Genomic DNA, 27,245 nt, shown 5'->3' with positions numbered 1-27,245 from the left:
AAAATATATGTTACACTAGTTTAAAAAGATAATAAAATTCTGTGATTGAAAGTCTTTACAGATATCAATTTGATCAATCTTACTTTTTATGGAGTTTTATGGAGTCTAATGTAAGGATTTAAAAAATAATTTTTTGTTGTTGTTGTTCTACTGGCACTTTCTTAACTCTTTCAGCACTCCAGTGTTTAATATGTGCCCAGTTAGTAGGTCTTGTTCTACTAAAGTAATAACTTAGTTATTTTATGTCATTTTTTGTATTAGTACCTGTATTTCAGGATAGCTGCTCTCTGTCAGGTTATGCTAGTTTTCAATATTCACCTTATTGGATTATTTAAAAACTGATGATTGTAAGTTGAACTAGCTGTTGAGCTAAAAAGGAGCTAAATTTTTTTTCAATCAGATTTTGTTGAGTTGGTTTGCTTGGTTTGTTTTTTTCTTTTCCCTAAAAAACAAATTTGTGGTGCCAGCACTCCATAGGTATTGGAGTATTTTTATTTCATAATTATTTTTGTTTATGTAATGCATCATATAAGCTACATTTGCAGAGTATTTTTAAAGTCAGAGAAGAAAACACTTTTTTCTTACCAGCATGGACTTTTTAAAATAATCTAAAATTATTTCTGTATTTCTCAGAAAATTTTAGTCTTACATATGTTAAACTATCAAAGTTTCTATCCTGGCAAAATAGAAATTCTGAGTGTTGGGTCTTTAAAGATGTAATTGAAAGTTGCCAAGTTAAAATGTAATTGATTTCCTGTAACCAAAAGAGCTTCAATTTTATATGTTGCAACAAGACACAAATTTACAATTTACATATGTGTGAGAGTCCTGTTACCCAGGGGGGAAAAAAAGGCATTTTGCAAAATATGCTGCCTGATCTGAGTTTGGAATTTTAACTTCAGGAAATAAAAGATATGTTGTAAAGGTTCAGCAAGACAGGCTTTGAGTGAATCCTTTCCTTTTGAGGGAGAGGGGACTATGTTTTAATGCCCTTTAAAAGCCAGAACTGAGTGGCTTGGTCCAGCTGTATCTGTATGGTCTATAGGGGCTGAGCTCCATAATCCTAACCCTTTGCCTACAGTGTCTATGGTTTCTTGTATGATCTGAGGTTTGTTTCAGTCTTCAGAAGTAATTAAAGGTCGTTAAAATATACCCAGATAAGAAGTTTTGGGTTCAAGTGTCTTTTTTGAGGCTCATGTTAATGTAGCAGTCTAGATGTAATCTGTTGGTTATTGGAAGTTCCTGTGTTAGGGCTATAGAAAATATTAGCCTCCTGAACCAGCAAATAAACCACCTCTTTCTAATGGAAATCACCAGAGAGCCATGGTAGCTGATTCACAAAGCAGATCCCATGTAACATAATCAGGCATTGGTGTACTTTGTCAATGGTAACAACTTTTCTGCCAGGTGAGCTAGTAGGAGGAACTCTGAGATACCCTTATCTGGAAGTCATGTCTGATTAATGGCATTTTCTTCCTCATGCCTTTGTCCAGCTGGTTACTTGCAATATTTCAAAATACATTTTAGAGGATGTTGCAGTCTGTGGATGTTCATGCAGTTAGAGACATAGTAAATTAGGCTTACTGTGCATGTCAGTGAGCTATACAGAAAAGATTTGAACCATAGACCACAACAGTTTGGAAAGAGTTATTGTAATCTGTCAAGTCAATAATTCACATTTTAGAAAAGCCCACAGTATAAATTTACAGTTAGGATTCATTTTATAACCTATCAGGCCATTAATCAGGGCTTTGTAAGGTCTTCTAATGCAGTTTTATATAATCTGTATGTTTATATTTTGACATGATGAATCGTAACAGCTTAATTAAAATAATATTAAGAGGTTTACTGAATCCTACAGTATCCGAGGACATCCTGAGATAGTGACTCCATTGAAAATGTGCCTTGTTCTGTCTTACTCAGAGAACAGGGTATGTCCTGAAGCACCTTCAAAGAGACCACATTTCTTGGAACATCTATACAGATGGGTAGAAATTAATGATAGAATGAATTTCCTTTACATTACATTCATTACATTACCTTTTTTACAATTTCCTTTTCATATGCAATGTTCACCTTACCAAAACTTGTATGGAATATTTACTCGTGCATTCATATGCAGTCAGAGAAGATGTGCAGCATTTAATTGAAATACAGGAAGAGCAGTGGTATAGACAAAGTTGTATGTGAACCATGACATATTAGCATTTATTAGGTTTTATCTTATGCAATAATCTGAATCAAAATCCAGATGTAAATATACCTAAAGTTGAGATACGCCCTGTCTAAAGATCTATAGCCCAATTTTTTATTTGTATAGCAAAAATACTATGTAAGAATGAAAGATACTTTACTATTAAAGAGGTAAGCACAGAGGTGCATGGTTTGCAGCACTCACAGATGAATGTTGCTAGGAGGGCAGTCCTTAAAAAAACAATGAAGGACTAAGGTACAGCTATAATAATGGACAAGTGATGAAGGCAGCTTTAGATGTGCAATTAAAAACCTGCATTGTTCATTTTTCACTGTAACAGTTGTCATAATGCCTATACCTGAAGCTTCCCAACTGGTCAAATTTGTGCTCCATTCTATCTAAATGTGGTACAGTCATACCAGAAACTGTTTGGAAGGTTTTATGTACTGAAAGAGGTGAGGGAAAACCAAGTTGATCCAAGTTAGGGCTTTGGCTCCACTAGTGAAAGTCTGAATATTGTTGTGGTTGGCATGACTGATTTGGATTCTGGCCCCAACTCTGACCACACTGGCTTTCTGCACTTCTCACAATTCATACTGATGTATGTGACCAGTCTGCACTCGAGCAGTCTCACTTATTTCAAGACATACCTTTCTCAGGTTTAGTGGTGTAAAACCATCCTTCACCAGACAGACAGGCGGTAGATCTGTCTCTTTCCCTACCCCACAGTGCTGATTTAGGATCACGTTTAGATTTGAAGTTTGAATATTTCACCAAGGTTCTTTCTGTGCTGCACATTAAAAATTACTCTGTAAGTGTAATTTTTTGTGGTATCTTCTTCCTTTTATCATTCTGATATATTTTACCTTGCTTATTTGTTCTGCCTATGCTCTAATCTACTGTGGGAAGATGCTTCTTAAAAAAAATACTCCTCACCCTCTGTTTTTCTCCTTCATTAATCTCTCTATTTTGTGATGAGTGATAAAACCTTAGAAGGCATCAAAGAATGTTTCTTTTCTGATACTAAGCTTGAGTAGTGACAAGCATGGAGGATAAATTATCTTAAAATGAAAGATCTGTTTGTTGCTCAAGAGAGGGCTACTTGTTTCAATCATTTGGGAAAACTGTGCAAGGATTGCTACTTTCATAGCCGTTGTCTGGCATGTAGTTCCATCAATGACAAATAGCAGTGTCACCATAGAAATTGTCATAGTAGGTGGAAAAGCACTGTTTAGAGAAACAGGTTAATTGGTGTAATAGCTAGGATATCTCCATAGCATCAAGAGACATGCAGGCTCTCTGCAGGAATTGTTACCCACCAAAGGCACCTAGGTGACCAAAGTGGAAATCCTCAGATTTTAGAGGAGATGAAGCAGCCAGCTCTGTCACCCACCTGTGAGAGAGAGGTGCGGGTATAAAACTGTGGCCTGCTCAACCTCATCAAGGTTCTTCACTTGTTCTTATTTATCACTCCTGCCTGCAGTAGAAAAGAGAAATCAAATGGTCAGTGTAGTTCAGTCTAGCTAGACGTGAAGCCTTCTTAAGCAGATCCTAACTGATCAAGAGCCTGGTCTTTAGCAAGTAAGCTTACATGGCTGATGCAGTCCCCATCCTGGTGCATTCCAGGTACAATGGAAGGAACCTTGCTTGAGTGTATAGAGTCCAGGATAAGATTATTCTTAGCTGTTTAAATAACATGCCTTGAAAACTGATCACACTGGACTCAGAATTTGACAACTTTGGCAGTTAAAATTAAGGGGTTTAAGCCATGTGGGACTAAAGCAAGCTTCATTAAACCTCTGTTTTCATCACCTTGCTCATATTTGTCAGTGATCATTATAACCCTTAACGATTGCTACTCTGTATATCACTGGATGAAAATTAGCTGGAACTGGAGTTGCCTTGTGCTTGTTAGACCATTTATTAAGAAAGGTAAAAGCTTTCCCAAACAGTCAAAACTACTTGCTCCTTTGATACATGCTTCATCTAGATAAGAGGAAGAGGTAAAGTGCTCACCATTGTCTTGGTTCGTAATGTTTGTCTGATTACCTTGCTAATACGAGGTTTTGAAACGCAAATACAAATGCATTTTTGCATTCCTACTAAGCAGCTCAGCCTGTCTAGAGTTACAGTGAGGATTGTTTTATAGGTGCGCCTGGAAACCAAGATAAAATAATCTTGTATAACTAGCAGCTTAGGGACAAAGTACTATTATGGCAAAGTTTTACTTTAACAAAGCTCGGGTAATGGCCATTGCATTCCTACTTAATAAGTCCTTATTTTGTGTTTTGGTCATCGAAAAATATAATTATACTCAATACAAAAAACATATTTTCAGGACTCAAAAAAGTGTGTTTTTATAATTCTTGTGGACAGCAGCTGGAGGCTATCAGCCTGAACCCTTGATAAATGATTTTGACATTTTCTGCAGACACTCCTCATGAAAAAAAGCTTTTTATTTATTCTCAAATGTTGAATTCTGCATTATTGATCAGGTGCCATTCATTAAAGGCTGCTACTTGCTAGAAGAATTACACAGTCCCTAAATTACACACAGCATAATGAATTATTCTGTTGACAAACAGCAGCATTAAAGGAATCTTAAGGTTGCATGGTTAACTCCTAAGAAGTCAGGAAATGGCAGTTGAGGTGGAAGATGATGGGAATTTTGCCTGAATTAGATTGCAGGATTACAACTGAGGGCAGGTACAAAGATTACTAACAAGCACTGGATATTTGTTCTAGGGCAAGTGGTTGGTTTTCCCGTCTATTCACAAATACTGCTGTTGTTTATTTCAATGTTTAACAAATCATTAGTGGTAGGGGTCACTAGGCAGATGGCACTTTGTTGACTGCTACTCATTGCTATAGAGTAGCATTCATCAAGGAAGAGTGTCACAATGTTATACTGTATACTAAAGCTGAGGGTAAAAGAAGTTTGTGTCATGAGACAAGTTCCACTTGTCAAAGTACTATTTGCATTTAGTTCCCATCTGGGCTACTGTTTAGTTTTCTTTCTGTCTTTTTTGTTTGTCTGTCTCTCTGATTTGCTTCTGTTATTTAGCTAGTTATGTTTAGTACAAAAAAACCACAGGAAAGCATTACATCTGGTATCTTGGTTTTGTGATCAGTCAGGCCAGGAGCAGTGCTAAGCATACCATACCATCCTCCTTGCCTACATACCTGGATTTCTTCCCATGGGAGCACAGGATGCAGTGGAGTTGAGCTGTACTGTACCTGCAGTGAGATGTGTACCCAGGAGCCAGTATTGCAGAGTAATGCTCAGGCATCATTTGCACCAACAGTGTAGACTTAGCTAATATGTCTGGGTTTTTCCAAGTAGGTAAGAGCATCCTTGTGCCACCAGAGGCTGTGTTTGCTGATCCCCAGCTTCTAGGGACAAATTTCCTCAGACATGACTTCCTTGAATTTGATTTCCTTCAGGGGTAAGAGTCAGGCTCTAGTGTCTTCTAGAGGCTATTGAAAATCCCGGCACAATGTTCGCTACTGGTCAGAAAACAATTGAATGTTAGGACTGGGGAAGGCATTAAAAAAAACCAAAATCTGAGCAGCACGAGCAATCAGAGCCTCGACAACAGGTTTTGGAAGAGCTCGGAGAGGCAACTTCATGTACATATGTACCCAGGGGAGACCTTTGTGCAACACTTCTCACTCCACCTCCAAAAGGAGTGACACCATCCCACAAATGGAACTGTGAATATGCCCAAGCCAAATAATGTCCTGAATGGGCTGTAGATTTGATTTAGACTACAAGTTGACTCATTGGAGCCTGTGGCTTTCTCCTGTCTCAGTAAGATGTAAGTGTTATGTGAGCCATACAGCTATCAGCAAAGCACAGTTTGGGAAGGAGCTGGGGGATGGCAGTGCAGTTCACCACAGTGGGAGGCTCACAGGGCAGACCGTTGGATCACTGTTGGAGATGGAATATTATGGAGTTAGGTGAAGCTTCAGATGCATCTTGTAAGATCTTGTGTTCTATTCTCGTTCCAGGCACAATAAATAATTCCGTTTGTTTCAGGGGAATGCAGAATCAAGTCCAACAGAAAAATCTGTTGCATGGATTTCTGTTAAAGCTCAAAAAAAAAAAGCATTTTTAGTTAGAGATAATATATAGCATTACAAATGGATCTCATTAATTATGACTGGCTGCTTGGGCTCTGAAATTATTGTGCCTCCCTGTACCACTCCCAAAGATAAAAGCATGAAAGTAGTATTAAATAGGATACAACATGAAAGAAAAAGTAAATTTAATATCAATTTTATGCCCTTGTAAACATTGCAGCCCACAGTTATGGGATAAGAAAAGGGAGAACGAGAGTTCAAGTAGTCTGGTAAAGTTTAGGTAAAACATGCTTTTCCTGGATCTTTGGTGATTGATTTACTCTTAGGCTTTATTTCTGCAGTGGAAAAATGAGAATCATTGTAAGTATGTGTCTTGATTCCATCAGAAGATTTTGCAAAGCTCTGAGGGATCTTCAGGTAAAAGGTCTATATAAATATAGACTGTATCATTGCTTGGATCCAGCTTTTATCATTTCCTCCTTTTTCAAATTTCATTTGGTTTGTGGTTGTTCCTAACTAAGGTCAAATCCTCATGCTGTATACTTGCAGGTAATTAAGAAATTCTTGCTGAATTCAATGATATTATAATGTATTACATTTCTCATTAAAGTATCTAGCTCTAATCCTTGAAGTTTCTGCTGATTGTTTCATGCAACATATGGTACTGGAGGCTGCTTATACTCCACTTCTGGAGACTGGATTTCTCCTCTGAATACCTAAGCACTTGTTAGTTATCTCACCTATATTGCCTAATATAATAATTGTACCTCCTTCCATTTATATAGACTCTCTTTCCCAGTGGGACCCTTTGCTTTCTTTGGGATATTTTTTCCTCACCACGAAGTCTCAAATCTTTTTCCTAGTCAGAACTATCCCTTTTATTTACCGTCTGTCATTAGCAACTGCCACTCCAAAGTTTTACATCTTTTTTCACACTTATCTACATTAAACTGCAATTTTTCACTTCTGGCTTTGCTTAAATAATGTAAATGCTTCTTGTCTGATTGTATTGCTACTTGTTATTTATGGTGCTATGGCATACAATTTTATGTGCAGACTGGGGAATCTTCTTTTGTATGCAGTCACAGAGATCATCTTTATAAATAATGGAAAAGCTTACAATTGTGATTATACATCTCTTTGCAATACCTGTATATCCTTTGTTTCTCTAGCATGAAAAGACATCTATCTCAAAGACACACGTAAGGAAAATTTTGTCTTTTATTTGCATTCTTTCAATACAAATTCTTGTTTCCTTAGATAAAAAACTGATAGCCTTGTTCGTCTGGGAATTCCTCTTCTCCAGAGAACATATGATGTGAAGCCCTCAGTGCCACACTTTCTTTAATTAGCGATGAGATGACCTGCTGCTTATACTTAACAAGCTGCATCCTCTACACCTCTTTCACAGCCTCACAAAAAGGGAAACTGGGGCTCTTAGAAATAATATAGCAGACATAATTATCAAGGCATGTGCTCGAGATATTGCTATACTGATACTGCTTCTGCTTTCTATCAACACCAGTCCTTGTGGCAGATGAGGCAGTACAGTCATGGTTTGCTGGAAGAGCAGGTTTCTAAGAGGAAACTTGACAGGCAAAGAGAAGTTCTCGTCAGTCTTTCTGCACAGCAGGAGGATATGAGCATGGCCTATGAGAAATAGGCAAGTGACTCAGCATTGCTGTCTACCTCCTTCCTGGGGCTCTGCTGGCAGCCTTGTGTAGGCAGCAAGAATGACAGCAGCCTTGTCATCAATCATGAGAGCATGGAAGTTCCTTTAGGGAGGCTCGTCTCCCTGGTGCCACAAATGGGTTTGATGGATTTGGCTGATCTGTCTGTAGGCTCTGTAGATATCAAGCTGGGTCTAAATAGAACGGAGCAACATATGACACATTACATGCTTGGAATGCCACTACTGCACAACCTTAGTTTCTTGTGCTTAACATAAAGAATGGAAAAAGTGGCTAAGCCATGCAGTGGTCTGTGACTGGGACCATTCTGTGATTTAACCCTGGCAGGCAGTTTAGCCCCACACCGCCTCTTGCTCACTCCCTTCCACTGGGATGTACAAGAGAATGGGTAAAAGTGAAAACTTGTGGGTTGAGATAAAGACAGTTTACTAGAAAGAGCAAAAGCTGCATGAACAAGCAAAGCAAAATAAGGAATTCATCCATTACTTCCTGTGGGCATGCAGGTATTCAACCATCTCCAGGAGAGCAGGGCTTCATCACATATAATGGAAAGACAAGCACCATATCTCTGAATGTGTCCCTCTTTCTCCTTCTTTCCCCAGATTTTTATGCTGAACATGATGCCATATGGTGTGGAATATCCCCTTGGCCAGAGCTGTCCTGGCTGTCTCCCCTCCCCAGTTCTTGTGTACCCTCAGCCTGCTTGTTTGCAGGGTGGTACAAGAAGCAGTAAAGGCCTTGATTCTGTGTAAGCACTGCTCATAAATAACTAAAATATCCCTGTGTCATCAACACTATTTTAATTGCAGATCCAAAACACAGCCCCATACCAGCTACTGTGAAGCTACTATGAAACCCAGTACAGACTCAAACATAAATTAAACAGGAACAGGAAATGTTCCTGTGCGCTGGCACTTAATCATCATACTCCTGAATTGTTAGCAAGGACCCTGGCATGGTGTTGGGCTACTAGACTCCCCCAGACAATTCCAGGCATGGTTTTTAAATTAGCATGGGCAAGGGACCATCTTGGCAGACCATTGGATATGGCCACACCATAGCAGAGGATGAAATTACAGGGAAGGATGCCATTTCTCCATTTTGTGCCAGGAATCAGTTCTTTCCTTGTTTAATTTACTAGATAGATATTTTATTTTTTAGACCCTTTTGAAAAATCATATTAAATAGAAAAAAAGGAAGAGGGGAAACTGTCTACTTTAAACAGTCACTGAAGTGAAGCAAAATATGTGTTTGATTTTGAAAGGTAAAGAGATGTGGCACCAAGGAAAAGATGAGATCTTGAAATTCCTAGTGGTCAACTGTACTTATACTAAGCACAGAAAAATACATTCTTATTAGAGTGGGAGAAGCAAGGCAAATCTTTGCAGTAGTGCAAAGGCTGGAGACTTAAGTAAGCATCTGCTGACTATACCAGTAGGCTCATGTTTACGTATCTGCAGATCCACTACAGGGAAGACAAAATTTGCCAGCTGATCCCATGTTGTTCATGCTGGGATTGTTGGAGGCTGTTTTGATTTGTTGAGTTCTTATGAAAATCCTCCTCTCAGTGATGTTTAAATATATTTTATCTCTCTCTAAAAAAAAAAAAAAGTGCTGGAATTTCATCCCAGCACATGGGCTGAGTCAGGCTGTGTTGGTCCCATCGTAGCTGCTGCAGGTACGCTTTGTTGATCCATGTGCAGGTATGTGGAGAGTGTCAGAAGCTGGGAAAAATCCTTCTCCTGTTTGAGGGAACACACAGACTGCCCAGTTATGCAGTTCTGAAATGCAGACTTCCCTCAAAGAGGCCATAAGGAAGCAAAAGGAAAACCAAGAACCCACAGTCTGCATGGGGGGAGCCTTAAGGAAAGATTGTTTCCATGACAGCATGATCCTCATGTCTTGTCTTTTTTTTTTTCCGGTTTGGGTTTATTTTTTATGTGGTTTGGTTTTTTTTATTATTATTTTTTATTTTTAATCTTTTTTAAGGGTAGAGGAAGGTTGCAGTGGTCTGTGTTAATTTAGAATCTAGTAAATGCTGAGGTAGCAACGCGACAACTGAATGGCTGGGCTGATGTATGTACTGGTTTCAGACTGTTGGTGCTCAGCGTTGTCTTTTGACTGTAACAAACCATACTGACAAAACTCACAGCTACTGCTGACATGAACAAGACAGGAGGTCACTGAGCCATGCCCTGTGACCTTGAGTATATTTCACACAAGATTTTATTGAATTCATTATTAAAGTTGCATCATCCAACTGGAAAAGGGTACAATCATGATAAGTGCAAGTTTTTAGAATAACATGATTGGTGTTTGGGTACAGTACACTGCCACTACTTCCCATTATTGCTACAAGTGCAAATTACTTTAACTGCTGTACAGGATGGGGTTGATGAGCCGGTAAAGTTTTAGCAACTACACAAGATAGAAACAGAGAGACAGTCATAAAAAAAATAGAGGAAACCTGCACACTCAGGTTGCTATTGCTTTTTCAATTGTTCTCACTGCTTTTCCAAAGCATTAGTAGCAGTAACAGCCATTTCCACGAAGATCAAGAGTGATCACACCTATGTATTTTCTAAATTTGTGCTAAAGCTGAAACCCAGGACAGTTACCTTTGTGAAAATAGAAAGAGAGGACAATAAGACCTATTTACACATGCTTCCTGAGCAGCTTCCTGAACTGGCATAATTTACCCGAGTTCATTTGTTGTTTTCTTTTTTTCAAATGTGACCAGATTTCCATTAAAGCAACATCTACTCATCTAATCCCATATTTGTCGCATTCTGGGTCAGTCTGTTTAGCTTGACCTCCTAGATTTCACGTTTGCATGATCAGTTAATTGTCTCAAGATCTGTAAGAAAAATCCTTTAAAATACTTAACAGATGGTTTCCATATTCTCTGGGAACCATAGAAAGGTTTGAAGCTTTGCATCCATCATGCAAAAGCGTGAATGTGCATAAGCGTATGGGACGTTACAGCTTTTTTGTGCTGTAGTACTTTGTGGCTGGCTACAGCAAAAATGCATGCCTGCCACCATTATTTACAACTGTAACAGTGAGAAATTACAAAACCTACTCTTCATTAACCTCCAATAAGGCTGTTCCTGCAGCCAGTGATTGCCATTACATTGATGGAGTGCTGATACAGCTCAATAGCCCTGGCTGGCCTGTCTCGACTGCGACTGCACTGCCACTCCTGCCTCCCACCACTACCCAGCACACATCCCGCAGAAGCTGCTCAAATGATTGATGAAAAAAGCAGCTCATAAAGGCAAGCACAATGCCTGAAGCAACAGCTGTCTAGCCCTGTCCCTGCCGTAATTAGATAAATGAACCCCAAATGAAATCTTACAGGCAAGAGTAGAAGGAAGTGATAATATCCCCAGTGTTATCTCTGATTGCTTGTGTTGCCTCATTCCAGTCTCTGTTTGTAGCTATTTGTGTGTGATACAGATTTGACACAGCTTACCTCTCCCACCTTCCCTGCTCATTTTGCTGTCTGTCCTCCAGACAGACCCCTGTGGGCACAGGAGACATGGCAGTATCAGTGGCTGGACTCTGCTTTCTTTTTTTTTCCTACGGCACCAGTTCTACTTTGCAGAGTGTGCTGAACCTTTGTCCTTCTCCACAGAGTATGAACATAACAAAAGGCCTGTGACAGGTCACAAATTGAGTTCATCTGGGGAAAATCCTACAATTAGCAAATTCCTTGTTCAAGGAATAGTGGATGTGTATATAGGGATACATTAGGGAAAAAAAGGAGAAAGCAAAGGAGCATAGTTCAGGCAACTGAAGTTGTCATAGAGTTACTTAAAAGGTCTATGCTTATTTTTACAGTACAGTAGCACAGTGATAATACAGCAATTCCCCTAAATCTTCCCTTGGTTCTTCTGAATGGTACCCATGAAGGATCCCTTCAGTGCCAATAATTGCCATTTAGAGAGAAACTTATGAAAAAAATACTGATTTTTATATATGTTCAGAAAATGTATATGTTTTTTAAAAATGGTGTATATAATTTAAATACACACACGTATGTGTAAAATAAACACATAGACAAAAATACATAAAAATCTCGGTTGTGGAAACCTAGATAGTATAGCTCTGATTCCACTTTTATTTGTGCCATTGCACACCAGGAGTAATATTGTGGAATTCAATGACTGTAGAACTCATGCAAGAACAAACCATGTCTTTGAAGGCAGATGAAGTAAATGGGGGTTGGATTAAATAGTTGTCCAATGAAATCCTGTAAACTCATAAGAGAAAACACATTAAAAATGTTAAAATGCATGAGCTGAATTAAGAAATGAAGCTATATCCTAGAAAAGGCACAATAATGATGCAGAGCAAGTGACCTTTTATTCTCTCCCTCCGCTCCTAAGGTGGGTAATTCTTGTTGAGTTCAGCCAGATTTGCATGGCTGACCAAATCAGACCAAAATTAGGCCCAGGTTGTTTTTTTTTACCAAGAGCCCATGTCTGAAGAGATTGCTTTTGTGTTTCCGCATAGTAACAGTCAGAGGTACATCTAAGGCTGGGCACTGCCAAGACCTGGTCACTGGAATTCAAATAAGAATTTCTGGCAGACTGAGCGGTCCCATTAATTGCAAGTGGTATCTCTTAGACGCTTCAATTACACAAGATTAGTGGGAAACTGTAACATTGGACTAAAGGAGTAATAACACATAGGAGGTAAAGCAGAAAACCTGCTTTCTTCTTTTTAAGGAGAAGTTCAATTTACAGTTTATTTAAATATAAATTGCAAGCATAAAGTATTAGAGTTCTTAAACTTCACTCTTCAGTTAGTTTCAAATTAACCATACTGTATTTCTGCCCTCCCCAGAGCAGCACTGTGATCTGCTGTCTGTTCCTTAAATTGAGCTGAAGCCTTTTAAGTCCATTAAGTTCCTTCGCAATCCCCACAGCTGACTGAGTTACATTTGCCTAACCTCATGCTGCCTCCCCTGTGGTGTGGATTTTCAGGGTCTAGCACAGACTCTGAGCCTCCTCCCCTTAACTCCAGCTATAAATTGCAATGAAGGACTGTGAAATGGCAGACTGTGAAATGGGAGGCCTTGGTTTCCCATTGTTTCTACTGCTGTGTCTTAGTTGATTTACTCTTGTCATAACTACAGTTGGGAAGTGCCTTGCTTGAATCCTTGGGTTTAGTTTACAAGCATTATTATGTTTTATAATGGAGTGTCTACCTAATGGCTACTGCCAGTCCTTTGAGGCCAGGCAAGGACTGTATGAATATATCAGTGTGCCTTGCAGTGGAGTAAACTGTGACTCTGCCCATTTTACAGATGGATAGTGTGAAGCAGAGATTGAACCACCAGCTCACAATCATGCTGCATCTGAGGCACAGCTGTTAGAAGAGGTCCTACCTCCCCAGTCTCAGCCTGATTCCCAGATCAGAAGCCTGCCTGTCTTGTCAGAAGTTATGTCTGGCTCAGATATTTTAAAATATGTTTTGGTCTGCCTATTTTAGTGTGCCATAATTGCATATGCAATTCTGAATCCCAATATGTATTTCTCAGGGCTGAAGTTTGCCTGTATCTTGCCTGCCTATTGGGTTTTTGTTACAGTCACAGCTCCCATGGCATATAGGCAACATATATTTTGCACAGATGGGATCTAGTTGTCTTCTCAATTAATGTGATGTAAATCAGGAGAAATTTGAAAGAATTGCACTGGTGTGAAACTGGCCTGGAATAATACTGTAAGTATCTACAAATTACCAGATGAGTTCAAATAATTTGTTGTTACTACGTGTGTTCAATGTCCATCACACTCATGTGCTTAACTTTATTTTTGCTAGAGACTGTCACACAGATTTGTGTGTGTGTGTCTGCTGCTGAATTTGGTCCAGGAAGAGAATTTTTTTTCTTTCAGCAAAAAGAGTAACTTTAGGCAGCCTAGGATGTAGGGACCTGCACCTCAGGTAAACATTTAAGATGCCTGTGGTGCTGTAGAGAAATCAAGAAGCATTTGTGCAGTGCAACTGTTCTTATCTGTTATAAAACAGAACATTCAAATTAAGTGCTAGAAATGCTTGTTTCTCTCTGTTGCCTACAAAGGGGTCAGAGAACTGACTCAGATGGAGATAGCTCCAACAGGCTGGTCTAAATGGAGGCGAGCCAAATTGCCCATGATATGGTGTGGCAAGGTGCACAGACATTTTCATGATGAGTAAGAAGTGGTCCAGATATGAAGATACCCACATGTAATCAACAGGATATTCCTCTGCCCTAGCACACACGAGCATGGTCTTTTTCAACCTAAATTATTCTGGGATTCCATGTAGAGGTGACACTTAGGGACATGGTATAGTGGTGGAGTTGTCAGTCATTGGTTAACAGTTGAACCTGATGACCTTATGGGTGTTTTCCAACCTATGTGATTCTATGACTACGTGAACCATAAGGTCTCAAAACAAAAATTCCCAATGCACAGGACATTGAAAGGTTCATGGCAATAGAAGTATTTTTCTTGAGAAATGTTTATATTTACCAGAGTTGAGGAGCCAAATGGTCAGAGAATGTGTGCTGTTAGACAGCTCCTGGGACTTCAGAGTTGAGGTCTTTTTTTTATAGTGGTTCATTCAGTTTATCTGATGTTAGTAAATTTTTAGGATTTCAGTTAAATTGGTCTTTTATTCCAGGGAAAGAGGAAACAATTGGAAGCTGCTGGAAATTAGGGGGATTTGCAGTATTACTTCAGTAAGAAGTGGCAGGTATTAATCTGACCTTGTGTGAAAAGGTTTAAATCTGGACTCAAGCTAGTGATATTATACCATAACATAATGGGTATAGCTGTAGTTAAAACTGAATGCCCATATAGTTTGAGGCCAGAAAGAACTCTTAGACTGCCTGTATATGAAGGCTTGCTAAATTTTACACACTGTCTATTTTCCAAACCCCCAAAAAGCTTAACAAAGTTAGCTCTCTTTGCACATGGCGATCAAGGATTAGAAGTACATGGATTCACAGCAGCTAAAATTACACATAAACTTAAAGGGAAAGAGTTTTCTTAAGCAGAGCAAGTATTTTATTTAACATAGTTGAAGAATAACATTTATGGTTTTTTCCAGCAGATCAGTCTAATGCTCTTGATATTGGTATCTGTTTAAAAATGTGGGACACAGTAGAAAAAAGCCAAAGGCACACAAAGTTGAAAACAGGAAAACAGCCCAAGACTGATACTGTCCTTTGTTTTCTTGATGCTCTAGGATTTACAGCTGTACTCCCTCCCTTTCCTGCTAACTTGAGCAGTGCCTCCCTTCTGAGCTTCGAGAGACCTAGGGCTGAAATAAACATTCAGACCTCGCCCATTTCATGTGGAATGACCAGGGTTGTTGGCTGACACTCACATGTCAAACGTGGGTGGGTTTGATGCAAGTGACGTATGATTAAGGAGCATTAAGATAAAATTCTGTCTAGTTGCTATGAAAGTCAATCTGCTCTAGGACAGAGCTGGCAGAGAGAGAGCGGTGATGTTTGCCCTGTAAGGTTCGGGAGCTTATGTGTCTGCAGGTGGTGAATTTGTGGGGAGAACTAAAGCCAGACTGATTGTCCTGTTTTCCTTACATCTAAATTGCTTACGAACTGGGCTAAGGATGCGGCATAACCTCATTAAATCTATGAAGATTTATTTTTGTCATTTTGTCATAACATTTTATTATGTAGCTATTTAATGAATTGTGAACTAAGATGTTTTAACAAATCTTTTAGCACCTTTTACATCCACTCCCTTGACAATAATTTCAAAATCTGACCATTAAAACTGGAGTCTTTTCACAACTCTTTGATGATGACACTTAGAACTGAGCGCTTCATCTTTGCTTTTGAATTAAAATTGTAAAGGTAATTGTAAATTACAGATCTTTTAGGTGCTTTTATTGATCAGAGTTTTTGTAGAAACTGCAGCAGTTCTGATAGCTTAGCAGTCTAGATTACCTTTCAGCTTTCTTAATTGGGCCACTAGGGTATGGTTAATTTTCAATTTATATTGAGAGTAAGACAAGGTGATGTAACACCTCATCGTTGTACTTGAGTAACACCGACACTAAAACACCGTGATATACATCATCATTCTAAATACACAAGTAGATGGAGATGAGTTCTGGCTTTATTTACTCTGTATTTTAGGACAAATTCTGCCTCATAATTCCTGTGCATTCACTAACTTCCACTGAGACACTAGCTAAAACAAGCAAGTATGAATTGGTTGAGTGTAATTGGAAAATTTGTTCAATACCAGTCTGGAGCAGACAACAGACTAATGAAATTTGCTCATCTATTTGTGTGTTTGCTGACAGGTCAAAGTCATGGTACGCATTTCTTCCACACTTGCCAGAGATACATCTGAATCCAGCTCTTTCTTAAAAGTTGACCCTCGTAAGAAGCAAATCACACTCTATGACCCGCTGGCCTGCGGAGGTCAGAATGCTTTCCAGAAAAGGGGAAACCAGGTTCCACCCAAGATGTTTGCTTTTGATGCAGTTTTCCCCCAAGATGCATCACAGGTAGGCAATGTATGATCCGAATAGTTATCGAAATAGTAGTGTGCACCAGAGCCAAATTCATTTCTGCTGCAGCAGTAGTACCTTCAGGGCTGCATTTGGTATGCCATCATTATCAATAATGAAATCAGTTTATTAAATTTTAACTCTATAATTGTGTGTTTTCTTTATTCTTTACTGTAAATAATTTGTCCTAAAGTTGTACATGCAATAAATGTGCTAAATGGTGCCTTGTAGGAAAATCCTCAATATCAACAAGCATATTATAAAATCTTATTATTTGGTATATACAGAGATCTGGTCAGAGCTGCAGTTCTCTAATACAGTCCTCTATTTGTTAAGGGGTCAAGGGTTATTTTTACGGTGTTCTATTGTATAGTTTACAATAAGAAGCTGGGGATTTTAATCTACAAATGTTTATTCATGTGTATATATGCAGATTTCTTCTTTTTATTAGACTTCCTTGGTTTGATGAACTATGTTACCCAAATGTCATGAGGACAGCAGAAAAGTAAAGTAGCATTGTAAAGTATAATTACAAAACCACCCTGTAAGGCTATTTCTGTACTAATAAACTAAACAGAACTGGGACACAGGACCAGCTTAAGTACTGTCATATAACTGTCATTAGGCCAGTCCCTCACCTGATTCTGGTCCCAGCAGCTAGCACCTCCCAGACTAATGCCTGGATGCAGTTCAAGGGGCTGGCCTGTGAACAGTCCCTTACTTGTCCCATTTTATTTTATATTGTAGAAATAGTTTAGAAATGGCCATGAACTAGGTGAATTTATGTGATTTATTATCAAATGGGAAGTGCTTCCCATCAAGGCCTAAACTGTGAATTCTGATTTAGTTTCATCCACTATTGATAGGCAGTTGCTGCAGAACCACTGTAAACCATTCAGCCTTCTTGAACCTTAAATACAGGAATGCCTAGGGTAAATTTCAGTGTTGTACTTCTTAAAATACTGTTACAGTCTTCAGAATGGAGTCTACTGCTGCAAAACGCTGAGAAGACTCATAGTAATGTAGTCACCCAGCTAGTACCAAAGAGGCTGTTTGTTCCCCTGATATTCTTTACCAACATGCTAGTGTAATTGAACTCAATCCATAATTTGGTAAATAATAGATCCTGTAAAAATTCCTTAGCATTGGATTGATTTTTAATCAAAACTGTATTTTAAAATCCCCTTAATAGGCAGTTCTAACAGGCCAACCACATCCCCTTACAATAAGTGCATTTTTTTAACTCCACAAAAGATGTTGATGGTTCAGCAAATGAAACTTACTTGACAGAGAACAAAAGTCCTGCTTCATGTGCTTACACAAGTCATGTCATTCCCATCAACAGCACAGGTCACACGAACGAGACAAGCAGGATTAGACTTTTTGATACTTCAGCATGCTAACATGAGCACAGATGACATTACTACCATTTTCCAGTGAAAATAGTTATTTTCCTTATTATTGTTAATGCTTTTCTTTTCTTTTTCTTTTTTTTTTTTTCTTTTTTTCTTTTTTAAATACCTATGACAGGCTGAAGTATGTGCTGGGACTGTGGCTGAGGTGATCCAGTCTGTGGTCAATGGGGCAGATGGCTGCGTGTTCTGCTTTGGTCATGCCAAGCTTGGTTGGTATTGTTAAATTTCCCTACTCAAGCGGCAAAATGAATATTTTAACCCAAGATTGCTAGTATATTATATCAGGGAAAAGCAACTTTCACTTGTCTGTGTATATTAATTGTATTTGAAAGTAGTACACTGTGCATGATCTGTACTACACCTTCACCTCTTGCTTACACATCTTTGAATATTGTATAAATATTGGACAATTGTTAATGAATGATCCAACAGTGATTTACAGTTTTACAAATGTGCTTGGTGTTGGAGATGGTGTGCCAAAATACCACTTTTATCAAGCTGTGTAAAGGCTGTTAGTATTCACTTAAATACTTGATGTTTGTGATGACACTATTCAAGTGTTGTGACTGGACACTCAAATAGTTTGATTTATATTCTATTCCCTAATTAAACAGTTCACTCATTACTAACCTGTTCCTGCAGTGTCTCCAACAAGGCTTATTCTAATGGTTAACTGAACGTTACCAGTGGATCAAAACTAGCACTTTGCAAACACTTCAATAGAATTTCAGGTATTCATGAAAGGAAAATAAAAAGGAGAATTGTCATCATTAACACACTATTCTTTTGAAAGAATTGGATTTCAAGAGTAATCATATGTTTTGCTCATGCCTACCTAGTTGTATTTTGAAAGTACTGTCTCTTGAATGAAGAGGGTTTTATTGTCTGCATGCAATGATCTCCATTCTTTACTGTCTCAAAGAAACAGAGTCATATGTATATAACTTAAAAGGATAATTCAGTTTTTCAGGTGGTAAAGAAGATCAAGCTGTATCAGGTCACAATTATGCCAAATTATAGGCAACAAAAACTGGAGACTACTGAATGTTGCAATGCCACCAGCTCTGGTACAATGAATGTAGGAGGTCACTACACCACAAGGCCGCTCTGAACAAGGCAGGAGCAAGAGTAGGATGAGCTCTTAGGTATTTAACCCCCTTTGACTTGCCAAACACAAGATAACAAGTGAGATGGAAAAGGAAACCACCAGATAACAGTGTTTCACAAGTTCTTTGGGGAGGTATTCTAGCTAGGGCTTTGCTGGAATACGAGTTGAGTCTCTGCAGTTGCATTGTTGACTGCACCACCACCATTCCACAAACTATTGATAGACCAGACCTTGACACAGACGTGCATTCCACATAGATTCGACGTGAGAAATGAAACAAGGTGAAGAAGCCAGGAGTACTTGCCTGAAAGGATGTACACCTTTATCATTTGGCTTATAAATTTAGGAACTTTAGAAAACTTATCTAAAAGCATTATATGTAGTGACACCTAAAGCAGTATAAGATCGTACTCTATGTCTGTTCTTAAATAGCAAACTTTTACAACAAAGACAAGCCAAAGCTATAGCTGCAGAGTCAAATAATACCAAATGAGGGGGTGGTATAATAATACCAAATGAGATGAAATAGTTTTTATTGTGGACCCACTTCTGCACCAAATGATCACATATACCTGTTGTGCTGGGGTTTTTTTCCTTTTCTGTATAAAGTTACATCTGTATGATTCTGGGACTAAGTTTATGTCAATCCCAACCCCAGCATATGAAATGTAATATAGTGCTTTGAAGTAAAATGGTATTGAAAGAATACTACTCTTACAGTATCTAAAGTAGGGATTTTTAGAGACCATGGCACTCCTGCTCTACTCAATTCTCTCCACAATTCACCCACACTTATCAGAGGCTGCAGTGTTGCAGGGTAGGGTCCTGCAGCACCTTGCCTGGAGAATGGGACACGTCAGGGGAATGCACGAGGTAATGATTTTTGAAAGCAGCTCAAGATTTCATCTGCATTCTCCATGTACTAATTTGTCTGCCTGCCTATTTTTTCCCTTTGCCGGCTGTGCTTGTTGTAGTGAAGTTGTTTTCAGGAGGTTGCGCAGGATAATCTCTCTTGGCAGAAGGCTGTGAAGGTTCTGGGAATAATGTTTTATTTTCTGCATCCCCCTATTCCTGACAGGGAAGTCATACACCATGATTGGGAAGGATGATTCCATGCAAAACCTTGGCATAATTCCTTGTGCCATCTCATGGCTCTTCAAGTTGATTAATGAACGGAAAGAGAAGACAGGAGCCCGCTTCTCAGTCCGAATTTCTGCAGTGGAAGTGTGGGGGAAAGAAGAAAATCTGAGAGACCTGTTGTCAGAAGTGGCTACAGGCAGCCTGCAAGATGGTCAGTCCCCAGGTGTCTACCTTTGTGAAGACCCCATTTGTGGCATGCAGGTGAATCCAAAGTCCGTTTTACATTGAAACAAGCAACATGACTTTTTTTTTCTTTAGCTATTGAAGTGGTTCAAATTCAAGAACTACCCAGAGCATTAAGTTTATAGACTTGAAAGTGTTTACTTTAAAACATGCAAGAACTTTATGACCTGCAGCTGCAGGGCCATCTGCTTTCCTGGCCTAAATATTTGTACCTCTGGTATAACTGATATTGAGCAGGGGCTTGTGTTTGCAATAAAATTTGAAAACATTCAGTGCAAACAAAAATTCACCTCATTCTTTAAAAAAAAAAAAGTGTGATCTCTCTTTTGTAAAACAACAAGCTAAAATATTTACAGTACTGCACAAATAGCTGTAGGCCATTAATATGGCTGTTTATTTCTTTATAAATTATATTATTTATAGCATTTGCATTAGCAATGTTGCAGGAAACATTAATCACTACTTATTAATTACTGCCAAGAAGTAAATTCCTGAGCTGGGCAAGTCAAGAATAACTTAAACTCTTCTCAGGTTCAGAGGTTTAGCAGGAATGAGTAACTGGCTCATGTATTTCTGGATAACCATGAGAAATTCTCAGCAGCCCTATCTTTTCACCCCACTTGCTTTGAGGGGAAAAAAAGGTCTATTCTTTCATTTTGCTGTCTGTGAGGGCGTAAATATGCTTTCTGTATGAGTAGATGAAGAGGGAGCAAACAAGTATGATAGAGCTTGAATATGTTCTTTCAACCTGAAAGGCAAAGGCCGATTCCATCGAGAATCTGCAGAGCCCTACCTATCTAAGGATGGGGAGGGGAGGGAGGAGGGAACAGACCCACAGGGTCATCTACACTATATCCAGCTCCAAGCATCTAGAGATCATTACTCAATCTACACAAGTCACGAACTGTGAGATTTTAAAAAACAAGTAAAAAATGTTTTGTCTTATCTCTCTGTGGTTTAAGCTTTTTAGGCATACTTAGGTCTTATTTTTCATTGTTTTCCATTCTACGTAAGGACTACAAAGTTGCATCTTGATTTTGAATAACAGTTAGGGTTCTCTTTTTCTCTTAACTCCTGACTTTAGTGTTTTATGAAATACTTACACTATCTCAAGAGATCTCACCGTCTGGTATCCACTAATGGGTGCAGTCTAGTGAATATGAGATGAGAGACTTGAGTCTTCACAGTTCCCATTGGGGTGGTAGATGGGTCAGTTAAGATCTGAATTAGCATATGTACATTACTTGTGTTACATAACTGTGTGACATCTACCATCTCCTTAGAGCATAATTCTTTACCAAGGTATTTAGCACAATAGCAATAACAATAAATATCCCATTATTGTGGCTTATTTTCATATAGATACAGACAGAACAGCTATATACAAAATGAATTATTTTAGATCAGTGAAGAAGAAGTATCTCCATGAGACATCTATGTATCTCTGCAGTGTAAAATATTGAGTTAAATTGCAAGGGAAAGAAGCCTTTTTATGTGTTCTTAAAAGATATAGCAACATTCTGGAGTCATACGTCCTACACCTGAATTCTCAAAATCCTCGAATGAAGGGAGGTTATTATATTATAGCCATACAGATATGCAGAATCAGCAGTGTACATAGCAAATGAATGATCACTATATGTCATACTGTCTGTCACTGGACCTTTCCAAGTATGCACATTGTTGCTTACATTAGTGAGATCAGCCCACAGACTGACCTGCCTTCTACTTGCCTTGTTAACTCCTTCCTGCCCCCCTCCCTCTTTCTTGAGAGTGCTTAGCCTTCAGCTGTGTCACCCCATCCCACACACAGCCTCAGCTTTATCCCTCCTCGGGCTGATTAATGGTCACAAAGAGAAGACAGAAGTACTGCCTTTAGGAGAATTTTACTTCTAGCTATGTTATATAGCAGGGGAACAAACCCCAAGAAAGGGAGTTCCTTGCTGTTTTTACACCAGACAAAACAAGCTCATCCTATGGGCTGTGGGCCAGTTCTGCGTACTGCCGAAACTAGTGCTATCAGATTGCGCAGTCACGTGTCCCTTCACAGACACACTGATCTTAGGTGACATGAAACATGCATGCATTCCTAATGTTATGGGAGGGTTAATAATATCTGCCCTCCTAAGCTGTCTGTCACTTTGGGGAGTTAAGAGCAGGCTGGTGACTGGGATTGAGGTCCAGCAAATGTGAATGTATGTACATTACCTTCCTTGTTCCATTTAATGGATTGCCCTGGCTTATTAGCAAGTGCATAAGCTTTTGGCAAGAAGGGGTAAGGAAAGGGCTTCTCTTCTGTGCTGCTCCCCATATGCCACAAGACTAAGCACAATTTTCAGTCCTATTATTTCCCAGATTTACCTGGGACCATATATCTGTGGACTGCTCCGTTCTAACACATTCTGAAGGGTAATGTAGCCCTGCCACTACCACTCTCCACCAACTATTGAGTTTTGGATTGACATGTCTTCCACAATTTTTTTTTCCTACTTCTAGCCATCAGGGCTCCTGGAGGGCACGTTATTGCCACTGCCAATGTCAGTAGAGTCTCTTTGCTTTGGCACTTCCTCCTTTTTGGTCCCAGCAGAAAGCAGCATATCCACAGTATGTGTTGACTGGTGTAAGTTGTCTGGTGGTGTTGACTTGTGTGGGAGTTTCTAAATGATTTCTCCCTTGTGTTAACTGCAGCTTCAGAATCAGAGTGAGCTCCGTGCCCCTACGGCAGAGAAGGCTGCCTTCTTCCTGGATGCTGCCATTGCCTCACGCCGGAGCAGCCAGCGGGACTGTGATGAGGAGGATCACCGCAACTCCCACATGCTCTTCACTCTGCACATCTACCAGTATCGCATGGAGAAGAGCGGCAAAGGCGGAAGTGAGCTGTCCTCTTGCTACTTTCTCTCTCCTCCAGGCCTCTCTGGAAACTGGCTTTACATGGGCCTTTAAGCAATGTTCTTTAGTGGTGAAAATCAGCAGAGTTTTTCATTTAGCATTGGGTGGGGCCATTCATACCAGCAGACCATTCATGTGCCAGGTGAAGACCCACCAAAGGCCATTGAAGGCCACTGGGAATTATTGCCATCACTTGTCAGTTTAATTGCTGTTGTGGAGATACTGACAATTCTCAGCACTGTGTGGGCCTCTCCATCCGAAAAAAAGAAGGTGCTTCTCAAATTGTCTTTTATTATTATCTTTACAGATAGTGTTGAGGTAATGGATTAAAATATTGTGGTGATGAGAATTCCTTGCCACCTTTATGTTAGCTGTTCCTCTTTAGCACCTGAATAGGGCAGTCTGTGTGGAAGTTCATGTTGACAATCCAGAAACTGGGAAGCTGATGTTGGCAATCCATAAACTATACCTTTTCTTGGAAGTACATGTTTTTTTAGTTGCTGGCCAAACTATGTGTGCACAGAGGACTCTTGTTCTTTGTAAAGGCTCCAGACTTTTCAGGTAGACTTGCTCCCTCTCTTTGTTATAGATGCTTTTACTGGCTTGTGTATTTACTTCCATCTCCCACTTGTCCATGAGGAAAAGATACTTTCGTGTCTACTTATATATTGCTATAATTTTCGAGGCTTTCATTTGGCTCACACCATTTATATTTTTTTATTATACTTGTCTTCTGTTTCAAGACTCCCAAATTGTTTATGACTACAGATATACAGAGAGTGGTTTTTTTTAGTGAGTTCCAATGAGAAAAGATTTGTACAGTATGAGGCACCCCTGCTGAAAAAGAAAACTTTAATGTTAAAATTCTTTTTTCAAATAATGTTTTTTTACAGGAAAAAAAAGTTTGTTCAAAAGACACCAGAGACATCCGCTTCTTTAAATTTGTGGGCTTAAGCAAGTCTGCAGAAACAGCATATGTGTCAGCTCCTGGCTCTGCATAGGTTATCTGTAATAAGGAATAGATTGCAAGCTATGATATGTAGTGGGTGATCACCACTACAGTATTAATATCTAATGTTTGAATGAAGAAAATTTACATTGACTGTACTTATAAGAGAGAAAAACAGAAAGTTGCTCTAAATGGAAATATGGCTTGCATGTGTTTAAGTAATAACCCCTGTGGAATTGGCAGGCAGAAATCTCAGTTAACTAAAGGTATATTAATTAACCACCCTGCAGTGGAAAGGAAGACTGTGAATACTCAAACAGATTGGTTTATAGAAATAAAATGGCTGATTTTGAGGAAATAATTATTGCAATTATTTAATACTTAATGCTTTTTACTGCATACAAGTACATGTGCATGCAGTCCTTTGCTACTATTTTCAAATGCCATTAGTAAAAGGGAAAATACTATTTTCCTGTGGCTATAATTTCAAAAAAAGAAGACATGATCCTCCTGTTGGATTAGAATATTGTATGCTTTGCCCACTGCCTCTAGTTATATCTTTGTCTAGTGGCCATACCTCCTCCTGTCTTCAAGTTCCCATATCTGAGTGGCCTTACAAGCCAGGCAGGGTCAGATCTGGCTGATAATTGAATGAGGAGGGAATTCCAGCTGCTCAGAAAGGGCGCCTAGTGATTATCACTGTCTCCTGCTGTAATGAAGGACTTCTCAGAAAAAAACCATGAAGATAGTAGAGATATATAGATTCCAGTAACAGGATTAAAAAAGGATAGGAAGAAAGAAAAGAAAAGAAAAAAACCCAAAAAACCAAAAACCCTCAGCTTCTGAAGGATAAGAGATTAAAGGGCTGACTAACATGTGATTTTGGTAAAAAATTACTGTTAGAATAAGGCATTGGTACTGTACTTACCTCCTTGTTAGATTCATTACTAGGGATGTCGTGAAGCAGGCCCAGCACCATTGAAATAAATGACATTGTGGCAGAACTGGCACAGTCATTTTTCAGCTGTCAGCTCTGCAGTCTCTATGGCCATAGACAAAACCAAGTGTTACAATGTTTCACTTCTTTTCTCTATAGTTGTCAGGCACATTAGTGGAGAACTTGCCTAACAAATAACTTCATTTTCAAGCAAGTGGATCTACAATCTTAAAAATGTTACTTCAGCATGTAAATTAAATTAAAAGATCTAGTAATTTATCTTATTCTACATTTCCTCAACCTGTGTAATAGGAATACATGTGGAAACAAAATGACTGAGCTTTTGAAAGTTAGTGGTTTCGTTCAGTTTCCCTGATATCTGGTAATCTTAGCAACAGAAATACTCATTTTGTATGATTCAGTAATGTCACCTGCAGTCATTTTCAGTAGCAACAAAATGCGTTTCTTTGTTTTCCTAACGAAATGATTGGGAGATACGCAAAAAAGGTAATTTCAGTCTTATGAGGGTAACAATCTTAGAGGACTCAAGGACTCTTAAGATTTTTAAGGACTCTTAAAGGGGAGACAAAAGTCCTCCATGAGAAGTTTAGAGGTGCAGATGCCTGACTGGTTCCCCAAGGAAGCCTAACTTCGTGTGGCAAATGCAGGAGCCTGTAGTGTGTGTGGATACTACTTCCTTGTGAGAGAATACATAGAAGTCCAGTGTGTGAAGAAGGTGTTGCCAAACACCTGATGTAGCTGAAGAACTGACAGGACTTAAAAGCAGCAGAAGTCATTGTGTTTTAACATTTATTGACAGAGATACTGGATACACTTTTGGAATGTTATTCTCAAATACCATAGCATAAGTCACTTTCACAGAAAGAGTATTCTGTGTTCTTTTGTCTTCTCTCTTCTTTCTTTCTTTTTTCCCTCTGCTTACTTTATTTTCATATCTTCTCTTTTTCTCTTAATTCATTTTTTTCTTTTATAATAAAAATCTACTTGTAGTTTTATTGTTATTAATGTTTAACTAGCCATCAACTATAACTGAAACAGAATTATAAAATTATACATAACACATTTGAGAGAAACTCTTCCTTTTTTTAATAGAAAGCTTTGTGTCATGCAAGACACCAGGTAAATAGGACTAAACAATGAGCCCTGCGTCTTGCAGTGCTAGCAAAATGAAATCTCTTTTTTCAGTGTAGGTTAATATGTTTTATGTTATAGTTAATAGTTATATATAGCTTTAGTAGCTGTATGTTTTCTATATTTATATACATTTTCATAGTACACTTTCTGAATCTGAAAAATTATATGACTATGAATCACCTTTTTGTCAATATGTAGAAGTTTTACAAATGTCTTCGTCACTTTTTTATGTAATCCTTCTACCTCTTACAGCACCAATGTGTCTGCCATGCAGCTACTGAATGCAGGGCCATCGAAAAAGGATGTTTGTGATTGATAAGGCATTTATAAAGCAATTAAATACATCCATAAAATCCTTTTCTAAGGTTCCCATCATGTAGTTGCTCCCATTGCCATCTTTGCTTGTGAAAGATGTCCTTGCTCAGTGCTAATACTTCTTTTTACCAAATGTGTAACTTGAGATGCTGTGTCAAAATGCCTGTGACTTTGTTTGCATAAACTCAGATGTAAAGTATTTTCACTGTTGTTTAAGGGAGGTTTGTGCCCTTGAATACTGCTCTTACCTTTTGAGTTAAGATCCTAAAAATATAACTGCCTTTTCCTACATATTGTTTCTAAACTAACTCCTGAGAATAGGCTTTGCAAAAAACTCAGCTAGGAAATTGTCTTGTGAGAGTAGAGAGCTCGAAGCACTTCTGTAAAGTCTGCTTAGTCTTCTTTCTGGATTCATAAGGAACCACAGGTTTTTAAAGAGAGCAAATGTCTATTAATCTTGATGTTTCAATGGTAGCATCTTCTTACTCTAAAGGCAGTGTGTTGATACAGAATAAACAAAAAAAACCCCAAAAAGTTCTAGTGCCAGTCTTACAGAAACTGTTTTCAGAACAGAGGATCTACTTCACAATCACTCCAGCATGGCAAACTTTTTCTTAGCTGAAAGGATAACATAAAAGTATGTAGACT

The 27,245-nt window shown here is 38.7% G+C and overlaps 1 protein-coding gene across 1 annotated transcript in view; it reads left to right on the top strand.

Annotated features, from left to right (window-relative positions):
* Window positions 1–27,245, top strand: part of KIF26B (kinesin family member 26B) — a 197,497-nt gene that overhangs the window by 118,656 nt on the left and 51,596 nt on the right. The window contains exons 4-7 of the mRNA XM_018085040.1: window positions 16,297–16,503; window positions 18,037–18,130; window positions 20,108–20,370; window positions 23,041–23,224. Coding sequence (XP_017940529.1) covers window positions 16,297–16,503; window positions 18,037–18,130; window positions 20,108–20,370; window positions 23,041–23,224 — 748 coding nt within the window. The remainder of the gene's footprint in view (window positions 1–16,296; window positions 16,504–18,036; window positions 18,131–20,107; window positions 20,371–23,040; window positions 23,225–27,245) is intronic.

This window comes from Manacus vitellinus, unplaced genomic scaffold (assembly GCF_001715985.3).
Source record: "Manacus vitellinus isolate BGI_N305 unplaced genomic scaffold, ASM171598v3 scaffold_8_pilon, whole genome shotgun sequence".
Taxonomy (NCBI): domain Eukaryota; kingdom Metazoa; phylum Chordata; class Aves; order Passeriformes; family Pipridae; genus Manacus; species Manacus vitellinus.
The sequence above is the reverse complement of the archived record's forward strand: the minus strand, read 5'-3'. Positions and strand labels throughout refer to the sequence as shown.